At 35.3% G+C, this 10,564-nt stretch overlaps 1 protein-coding gene across 1 annotated transcript in view; it reads left to right on the top strand.

Moving 5' to 3' along the window:
• Positions 1-720: 720 nt before the first annotated feature.
• Positions 721-10,564, top strand: part of ERMARD (ER membrane-associated RNA degradation) — a gene marked incomplete at its 5' end in the record, with an annotated part of 12,978 nt that continues 3,134 nt past the window's right edge. Inside the window, 11 exons of the mRNA XM_010188787.1 lie at positions 721-810; positions 1,900-1,997; positions 2,593-2,729; positions 3,572-3,686; positions 4,286-4,388; positions 4,817-4,846; positions 5,351-5,419; positions 6,234-6,404; positions 7,301-7,384; positions 8,201-8,280; positions 9,058-9,186. Of these exons, the coding sequence (XP_010187089.1) occupies positions 721-810; positions 1,900-1,997; positions 2,593-2,729; positions 3,572-3,686; positions 4,286-4,388; positions 4,817-4,846; positions 5,351-5,419; positions 6,234-6,404; positions 7,301-7,384; positions 8,201-8,280; positions 9,058-9,186 (1,106 nt within the window). The remainder of the gene's footprint in view (positions 811-1,899; positions 1,998-2,592; positions 2,730-3,571; positions 3,687-4,285; positions 4,389-4,816; positions 4,847-5,350; positions 5,420-6,233; positions 6,405-7,300; positions 7,385-8,200; positions 8,281-9,057; positions 9,187-10,564) is intronic.

The raw sequence follows: 10,564 nt of genomic DNA, 5'->3' as shown, positions 1-10,564 counted from the left end.
CAAGCGATTCTGTGTGTGATTCTGTGTGTGGTGTATGTTGCCCAAAGATAAGATAAAATAGCTGGTTAAATCTCTATGAGGAGCTCTGGAGAAGAAAACGCCAAAGAAAGAACAGTGGGCTAATTCACACCTAAACAAACCAATTTGCCCAAGTATGGGTGATGATGTGTTTTGAAGTAATGAAGAATTACTAAAGACTGGAAAAATACATCAGAGAGAATAGAAAGAATGGAAGGCTTCATAGCACTTGAGACTAGAGATGCTGAGATTGCCCAACTAGGATAAAATCTAGTTTAAGGAACAGCCAGAATTAGAAGACAAATTACAAGTTTCCTTCCTTTAACAATATAGACCTTATAGATTTCCAGGGTAAGAATGAAGTATAGGTAGAGTTTATTCCACTAATTACATGTTCTTGTGCTTTACTTTTTTTTTATTTTTTTTTTTTGGAAGAGAAGAACAGTACATGTACAGACACTGTGAAAAGCCTAACTATGGGAACATTAAGTAGGATATCTACTCTTTCCTGATATGTTCCGTAAATTTAAATTTTTCATGAAATGATGGTTTTTGAAGTCTTTTTAAGGGTTTGGTGACTTTTGTTTGATTAGTGTCTTTACAATAATGAAAATGATTACTGGGTGAAATAGGTCATATGTTTGAAATACAAATAAATATACTGAATTACTTATGTTATCTGTCTTATTTTTTTTTCAATAGGTATATTTACTGATTGATAAAGATTGCCCTTTCCTCCTAAGAGACTTGCTTGCTTCTGAGCAGCTTTCAGTTGTCTTTGGACAAGCTGTGGTAAGTGCATTGTTTTGAAATAAGTAATAAGTACTGAGCTGGTTTTCTTCTTGCCAAATGGCATATTTCCAAGCATAGCCTTTGCTTACACTGAAGAAGAGTTAGCAAATTCTGTCACATATTGGAAAAACGTTAATTTTATACATGTTACAGTCTGGGGTATACATGGCAAAAATAGTGATTATTGTAAATGGAAATATTTTTCAAGGCAAGCTCATAAGTTCTTACTTGCTTTTCTGCATGAAAAACCTACATACGTCAAATTTCACGTATCTCTCAAGAGGGTGAGCAAGCTGCAAACTTGTCTACCTCTTTCTGAGTTACACTAGTTGAAAACACATGCACAGCACCGACTGTTTCTAATAAGCTGTGTTCCCTTTCACCACCACTGTAGTAAGATCCTTTACAACATTTACCACACTAGAATTTTTCAAAATAGAGGAAAGTAATTTGTTCACTCCCATGTGCAAAAAAATAATAAAATGAAAATTCTGATATTTACACTCTTGTATAAGCAGAGTAGGTGGTCTTCCTCATACAGTTTCACAATCATGTTAGGATAAAATTTTGGATGTGAACTGTAGAAGTTTGTATTGTTAGCCAGTCTAGTAGTGTTATAAGGATTGTTTCTTGAATTTTGATGGCATGTGAAGTAGTTCAAGTTTTACAGTTGTAAAATAAAAGCAAAGTTTCCCTTTTTGTTCAATAGTGATCTGAGAATACAGTTTTGAATGCAAATTCTGTATTTTATGTTAATTTGTATTAAATTATGGTGGATTTATGCTACAAGAAGCAAGAGATAAACTTGATCTCATTTGTGTCCCTGTCATAACTGTTTGGAATGTCTAATAACTAGTTTTGTTCTTCCCGTATTACGTTCTATAGCATGTACAAATAAGCTGAAAGATTTTCCTTCAGAGAATACTGGGAATTGCAAATAATGAGTTGCTGTTTCTGTGTCAAGCTGTGGCCAGTTATCTTGACAGACATTATAGTTTCTCAATAACTTCTGAAATTTTCTGTCAGTTAAAGATACAAGGTAATAAATAATAGATTTCTTCATGCAGTAATAATTTGTTTATTAATTAGATGAATGTACTGAGGGTATTCATTGGATCTCCATATGGTCTGAATCTTCGTAATGTTTCGTGGCATGGGTTTGCATCTCCACAAGAAATTCCTGCAAAGTAAGTTATCAAAAAGAATCTCATTTTCTCTACCAGTCAGACTTGAGAGTGCTTGAAAAGCTGTTAGGAAAGCTTACTGCTCTTATTGAAAAAAATTTAAAAAACCCAAATGTCCAAAGACCTCTGGCAGTATCCTGACAGTTTTCCCCTGCTGCTTCTTTTGGAAAGGGGTTTCCATAGCATACTTCAGCTATTATAAAGCTGGTCAGTTTTAGGACCAGTGGTTTGTTGGCTTTTTTAAACTAGCAGGAAAAGCAAGAAAGCTTAAGGTTGTTTTTTGAAACCAAATTCCTTGTCTGTCAGGGCAGTCAGGAATACCTTGGAAAAAAAGGTAGAGGAATGGGGGATGAGGAGGAGCAACAGCAGCCAGTATAGAATACAGTGATGCTTTTTTCCTAGTGCTACATTGTTTTTCCCGTGCTTGTGAATGCAGTTGATTATTAAGTGTCTCTACTCAAAAGAGATGGGGAGTGTAGGTTTTGGATGTTCTTTGAAGGAACAAAAAAACCCTTTATCTCCAACCCATAAATGTTGATTGTTTGCAAAAGATTTAGTTGTATAAGCGTTTCTAATAATATTATGGTATTCTCCCTAGATATTGTGCTATGCTGCTTTTTTTAACTGCAGGATTGGGTCAGTTGTTACAGACTTATCTTCTGCAAACCAAATGCATTTTAGTACATCGACCTTATGTGATCTTCGCTAGCTTAGAGGAGCTTGATGTATTTCCAGGCAAGTATTTAACTATTAGCAAATTTTTATTATGCCATATTTGCTATTGTTTAATTGTCCAAAAGTGCAGTTCAAAATAATGCATTTTCCACAGTTCTAAGATTGAATCTTAACTAAGATACCTGTATACACTGTCATTAGATGAATCAATCATGCTTGTAGGACAGCTTTTTGAAACATAGGTAGTTCCACTGACTATTGAATAAAAAATGCTGAATTCTAAAATAATTATAACACATCGATATGTGTAATGTTAGTGCTTCTAAAAGACTTCGTGTGTTCCAATTTTTTTTGATGATGAGAGTTCAGTTCATCTAGCAGTCATCTAGTTTGCCTTTACAAAATCTAATTCTTTCCAAAAGCAGTGGGTTCCAGCTGCAAGGGTCCCAGCAGGAGTGCACTGCATCTTATAGAGAAGGTAGTGTTAAAACAGAGAGAAGGATTGTGACACATGTTCAGTACACTGATGCTTTTCTCAGGGAAGGACCTAAAGTGTCAGAGTAAAAATCTTCTCATCTCCCCGGCTACAGACCTTATTTGGTTTATTCCTACGATTTTTAAAGCAAAACAGTGTATGAGGAATCTTGATGCCAGTGGTGGTTAGTGCTACGTAATTTGCCAGTGAAACATCTGTTCACAGAACTGAGTCAGGACTTTTGGGAACCAAATCAAGCTGATAACATTCCGGTCCATTGTACTTGCATAGTTAAAATAATTTAGATAACTTTCAGTCTCCCTTTACAAATGCTGAAATAATCTTATATTTTCAGTGAAATATTAATAATTCATTAGTAGCCTGTAGATTGTATGTAGTTTATCAATATTGTTTTGCTGACTTGCAGATCTTAATCATGAAATGCTTTCCATAGCTGAAGAGCTAATAAAAGTGTCCAGTTTTGTATTAAAAGCAATGTTACCGTTTTGGGTGGCTGCTTTAACAGCTTTCAAGCAAAGCAGGTAACAGTAGTTTTTTATTATTGTTATTTTTAAACAGAATATAAAAAGAATATATTCTATATTTATAGAATGATAGCAGCATTTGTAGATTCTGAAGCTTTTGCTAAATCTATTGCTTAACAACATATAGTTATGTATTGTTATGATGATCTCTTAGAAAAATTGTGGACTCACTACTTTATTTTGTGCCAACTAGGATTATAAACTCTTATTTTGAAACCTAAAAAGAACTCTTTCAGATGCAGCCAAAAAGGAGAGTTTTACAAAGCAAATGGAAACATGTCTTCAAATGTTAACATTTTGAGTTTAAAAACAAAACAAAACATTGTTTTGTTTTCCTCTCCCACACTCCACTTTTTTTGTAAGTTATTCTCATCTCTGAGAATAAACAGAGTGTATCTTTGGTTTGAATTCAGTGGTCAGCTTCTGTTGGGCACAAATAGTCATTTATTGTTTGTTTACAAAGTGCATTACAGTCTGCAGAATTTCAGTCTGCATTGTTTGGCCTGAGATTGTAACCCTGATATGGCTCTAATTTCCATTTGGATTATATTTATAAGGGGGGAAAACCCCTTTGGGTATCTCTCTTATTTTTTCAGGTATGCTGACTGTGTGATTCTCTTACTTCCTCAGCTGGAAGCTGGACTTAGATTGCTCTTCACTACAACTAATAAATGTCCAAATCGATTGCTAACAGCTGAGGTAAAATTTCTGTTTAAAGTAAATTATGATTTAGTGCTAACAATATTTGGTTATTCTAAAATACACTGTCTAAACATTTACAGATTTTTCTCAAAAATATTTCAATCAATTGAACATTATTTACTATCTTCCAGTAGAGTTTCATGGATTCCTCCTATTTTTTTTGTAAAGATGTCTGCCAATAAAAGAGGTCTGAAAAAGTACTTGAAAGTTATTCAGAAAGAGTTTTGTGTGGAAAGTAGATAATGTTTTATTTATTTTTAAAAACTTCGCACAAAATCCAAACATCCCTCCTTTGATTTGTAAGACTGAGGGGTTTTTTGCTATTCGTACACCTCCGGTGCAAGTGAATAAATATGTTTGGTATACATGTCTAGTTAATTGTTTCTGTCTGAAAATCAAGTAATATTAATTGTGTTTTATTCTAGCCTTCTGCTCTCTACACCACTTTTGATGAGGTACTTGTGATTTATTTTTTTAGATATATATCAATGTCAGAATTTAAGCACATGCATGTTTCCCATTACTAGAGGCCAGAAAGCACTTTCTTGTGTTCGATAAAATATTATTTCTATCTTTTTTCCAAATAGAAGATGATGAACAGTAAACGTTTTCAACTTGGAATTTCCAAGAAAATATCAAAATGAATAAAAATTTTTATGAACACACTTTTCATTTATTCTAAATGTTTTTATCTTGAACTCTTTCATCTCACAGTAACAAACATTGTCATTTTTCCTAGATTCAGCTATTCAAAATAAATACGAATAAACATTGCAAGCATAAATCCTGACTTTTGCAACTCTTTTGAATTATGTCAATTTGTCTGTCAGTAATAATTAGGCACTTTGATTATTGAGTGGCGGAAGCAATTGCTTAAAATTAGGTAAACTAACTAGGTGTTTTTTCTTTGATTGTTTGGCCTTCAGAAGTAAGTTTCTATTCAAACTACTTTTTTCTAGGTGCTAGCAAAGCATTTGGATAATGGAGAAGTCAACCAGCTTCCTGCAGTTCTTGAGGAACCTGCCATGGCAAGTGCTTATAAAGGGTTTTTAAAATTATTTTTGCAGGGTTTTTTTCCATATTGTTGTTTTGTTTATTTTTAAGTTTAGTAACATATTTATGATCATGCCTAATACTTGTTTATTTCACATAGTTTATCTCCAGCAACTTAGAAACAGAAGCTTGTTACCCTTTTTTATTGTGAAGGATACAATGTAGTACTTGACAAGCTATATTGGGTTAGGATACAAGGCTATCTTTCTTTCTAAAATATGGACGTCTCAGAGATACATGTCTTTTAGATTTCTGAAAACCAGCTGAGTGGAGCAGAAGAAAAACTGATACCTCGTACAGGGATTATTAAAACCTGTTTCTCATTGTTTCTGGGATACATCTGACACTATCAGGGCATATGACACAAAAGCATGGCTATAAACCTACCAGAGCACATCCTGCGTCTTGCCACCCAAACAGATAGTGAATGTGAAAGCTAGGGATGGTGAATTTAGAAACCTATTGAGACTGTAGGGGAGACCTAAGTTTATTGTCCTGTTGCCTGGCTGTGGAGGACTTGGGACACAAAGCTGAAGCGAATCTGTTGTTACCTCTCATGAAATAGCATGTATGTGAGTTTTGAATTTCCTCAGAAGCTACCAAGAAGGATGAGTTGTTTTCCATCCCGTCCATCCCCTCCCCCGCCAAGCATAGTTTGTGTTGTTTTTTTCCTGACCACCTAAATGCCCCTTTCCTATAGACATGATTACATACTTAACTTTCAGAGGTATGCTATATACTGAATACACATAGAAGAGAATTCTATACACTTGATGAATGTTTCCACAGGAATTTCTTTGGGATTTCTTGAACCACCAGGAGGGTCCCCGTATAAGAGATCGTTTAAGCCATGGAGAAGTCAATCTAGAAGCATTTCCCAGAGAAGCAGCTAATCAGATAGTTGCATTTGCAATTACTCTTCTCTGCAGATTCTCAGATGAGGATGTGTTTGCTTTTAAGGTAGAGATCAATATTACACACTCATCAGGATTTTTTCAGTTGTTTTGGGTGCCATATCTCATTTTAGAGTCTTATGACTGAATGTTTCTTGACAGCAGCTTTTTGTGGAAATGAAGTCTTCCTTGTCAAAGTATGTTTTTTCTAGTTTTGTAGTGAAATAAGTACAGAAAGTTTTCCAAATTATTACCCTTTCTTACTGTGCCTTTGTTTGCTTAACCACTTCTTAATCACATGGTTGTTCCATAAATTACTGTGATTCCACTTAATTTTATTTTTCAAATTGTATCAATACCTAGCCTGTTTATCTGCTGAATTATCTGACGGTTACATAGAACAACTGTAGCTCCACCACAGTGGTATGTAATACTTGAGATTTGCTTTTTCTGAGACATTATAAATAATGGTAACTCACTAATGGAGGTGTTATTTGTATCCACACTCTATACTGTGGATTTGTGAACACTTTTTGTCTAACAATGTATGTTTCTCAACATTAGCAATTATATTTGCTCCCCTCAATTTCCTGTTAATATTTGGGATTACTTCTTTCAAAATCATACAGCAGGCTGTGAGATAAATCTTTCAGTTATTAACTGCAGCTCTTTTTAGTTTCTCAAGATATATTGCATGCTGCTGCAATAAAAAAATACTTGGTTGCTTTTCTGTCAGCTGCTGTCAGGTTGTGTTTTTTTGCTGTTAGTTGAAATGTGTCAAAGAAATTAAGCTTTAAACACTCACTGTATTGATTACTGCTTTCAGCCCTCAGACATTTGGAATTCTTTATTGACTTCAGTGCTATAGGTGACTTGCATGAAATTAAATGTAAGTCTAGGTCTGCATATGAGTAGCACAGTTTAAAGAAACTGTTGTGTATTGTCTATGGTTTTGTAAATCAGGAACACATGGTCATAAAACCACTGATGAACTGTGCAAGTTCCTACAGTTCTCGATTTCATCCAGTTTCCCGACTAAAGAAACAGGTAGGTACTTTCGTCTGTGAAAACATTTCAGTCTTTAAAATTGTGAATCCTCAAACTTGGTCTAATTGTTGTCTTCATGCTTTGATTGTCCTAAAAAGTTAAAATCTTACGTATTTTAAAATGAGATTTTTAGTTTTATCTTTCAGAATTCACAGGAATTTACAGTTGCCAAAATGGGATGTAATTCAGCACATCTCTGTTGATACAATTGGTGCTGTGTTGGTGCTCTAGATCACTGAATAGCTTTATTGTTACCTGAATGATTGCTGTTCTGTAGTTTTCTTACTCTTCTTGTTATGTCAGGAACACTCTGGTCATGCTAGGAGTTTTAGATTAGGCTGTAACTAAGAATTTTATTGTATGAAAGCCAGCTGGTGAATATTCTGTCACTGTAGCAAAATCTGCTTCCAAGTGTCAACGTAGTTCTCTGCTGATCAGTTTATGTATTATTGAATTGCTTGAAGATGTTCTTCTATTGATTTGAGAATGTGGTGCCTGGTACCTGGTACTTTTAATTTTTGACAGCATTCAAACCATATGTTCCAAAAGTCATGTTAGTTAATTTTTTATATTAAAAAATGAAAGGAAGTAAATTAGTTTATGCAGATGATGTTTTAGCATGAAAGTGTACATCAAGACTTTTTGCCCTAACATAAACCTTAACAGTTGATGTTGACTTACACAATTCTGATTACTGAACAAGTAACTTACTGCCTGTTGCAGGTTTTTTTCCTAAAACAGACACTAAGTAAAATATGTTGTCCTGACTCTTAAAGGCTGCCCGTTACATAACATTTTTCATGATACATTTTTGAGGTGCTGGAATGTATGAAGAGCATTCACTTATGGCCTGGATTGCCAACAGTGCCTGAGGAACACATTCAAACAATTAAAGGGTATGAATATGCTATTAAAAAAAAAGATAGTTCTCAAAATAGTTATGAAGAATGGGATTTGAGATGGTGAAGTGTCTCAACAAATACTTTGCTAGGAAGATGATAGACACCAGAGGGGTTGTGAGAAGACCCCTTTGTTTCTTTTAACTTGATCCCTGCTATACACATCAGTACAGATACTATAAAAATGTAAGTAGTGTGCTATCTTGAAGGGAGTGAGAAGACATTTGAAACATACTAAAGTGTTAGTGATTCTATATTCTTTTTCTGAAGAGATGCTGAAGGGGCTGTTAGGAAGTTTAGAGCTTGAGTCCATTACAATTTAAAAAAAAACTGGCTCACCAGATGTAAAACAGAAAATAATTGGTTATGCTGAAAAAGGCTTGGTAACCACATCAGTGGAAGACTTAAATAAGATATAACATAGAAAAGGGAAGTAACATTTTCATTCTTATTTGAAAAGGAGGAAGTCATTAATAATATATCTGGAGAAAATTGTTTAGAGCTGAGAGGAGAAAATTCAATGCATCTAGCACATACTCAATATGCTGCAGATTTTGATGAATGAATAAAGGGTTAAAAAGACTGTAGAGACTGAGAAAAGATGGGTTTTATTTTGAGAAAGAAAATCATGCTTATGAGGTGGAAGGAAAAGAATCATAATATCAGAATAGGCAGTGAATACACTGCTGTCCAAAAAATCTATGCCGTTTGAGAAATAATAAGCACTACACAGTTTTATAATCTGAAATCTTAATTTTTTTGTTTATTTTTAAGGTTGGAAGGAAATGCTGAAGCTAGTACTTTAATTTCGATGGTATCTGAAATTATATCTCAGTTGCAGCAATATATTCCCCAGAATTGCTATTGTTCAGAAGATCCAATTAATAGTGTCCTAACAGAGAGGTGAGTTTGGTGTCTTCCCAATCCCCGCTGTCAGCTTCTACATGCAGCTCAACACAAGAACTCTCAAACCCACGTTACTCATTTCCCCGTTTTCAGAACGATGCTTGAAGTGTTGCATGCACTTTTCTATTGCTGCTGCTGCTGCAATATAAAAACATTAAGAATGCAGCTGAACATCATCCTCAAAATGAAGATGAGACATTGTGAATCTGGGACATTACTACGGTAGAGGTTTTACTTGGAAATTAGTAGGAAAAAAATAACCATTTTTCTTTCAGACTGAGGAAACAAAATGTTTTAAGTATTTATGTACTGATAAGATTAAGTTGGTTTTAATCTGTTTTATATGCTAAAACTCCATCAGAAATTTGTTTTAATGTGTGTAGTGTCACAGCTATGCATGGTATTTAAAACAGTAATATGCCACTACGTAATTTTATTCTTACATGCTTTAGTATCAAGATTCAAAAATAGAAGGTATCTTGTTATACTTGCCAATATGTTAGTTCTAGTTATACCTGACTTGGAATAATGATGAAAACAATTTAACTTTTAATTGGCACTTTTATAGTAGTCTTGAAAGTCTCATGACTGAAGGAATAGTTTGGAACAAAACTCTCCTAATCATGGGCAGGATAGCGCAATGAGGATTTTACTTGTTGCTTTACTTATGTAGCGCATGTGCGTTCCGTTTCCTACCCACCAATCTGCATTTTTCTCATTTATGAAAAAGAAGCATTATTGCTAATGTTAAACTATTTTTAGAGTTTTCAGCTGTCGTGGTTTAGGCCCAGTGCCTAACTGAGCATCACGATGCCCCAAAAATGGCTAGTCAAAATAAGGACTGGGAGGGCTTCTCACCACTTAAAAAGGTCACAGGCAAAAGACAGACTCGTCATAAGGAATAAAAACAAAACAATTTTAATTTGTTACCAACATCAGAGTAGAGCAATGGGAGATACAACCAGATCTTAAAGTCAGAACACCTTCCTACCACTCCTCCCTTCTTCTCAGGCTCAGCTTTTGTTCCCAGTTTCTTCACCTCCCCCCCCACCCTTTTCCTTGTGGCGCAGAGGGATGGGAGTGGGGGTTGCAGTCGGTTTTCACGCCATGTGCCCCTCAGGAGTAGGAAAAACCTCAGCCCAGCCAATCTCTCTGCTTCCACGTGGCCCCCTTTCCATAGGGGAAAAAGTCCTCAGAAGTCCAATCGGGGTCTGCCCGCAGTCACAGTTCCCTCACACACGAACTGCTCCAGCACACACTGCCCAGAGTCACGGCTTCTTCAGGAACAGCCACTGCTTATGTGGCCCTGCCCCACCGGTGAACTCTACAGGCTGCAGGCCAGTCGACCTGGCTCTTGCCACAGGGTGCCAAAGGG

This window comes from Mesitornis unicolor, unplaced genomic scaffold (genome assembly GCF_000695765.1).
Source record: "Mesitornis unicolor isolate BGI_N332 unplaced genomic scaffold, ASM69576v1 scaffold18857, whole genome shotgun sequence".
Classification (NCBI taxonomy): Eukaryota; Metazoa; Chordata; class Aves; order Mesitornithiformes; family Mesitornithidae; genus Mesitornis; species Mesitornis unicolor.
Note: the sequence above shows the minus strand (reverse complement) of the source record. Positions and strands in the feature narration are given on the sequence as shown.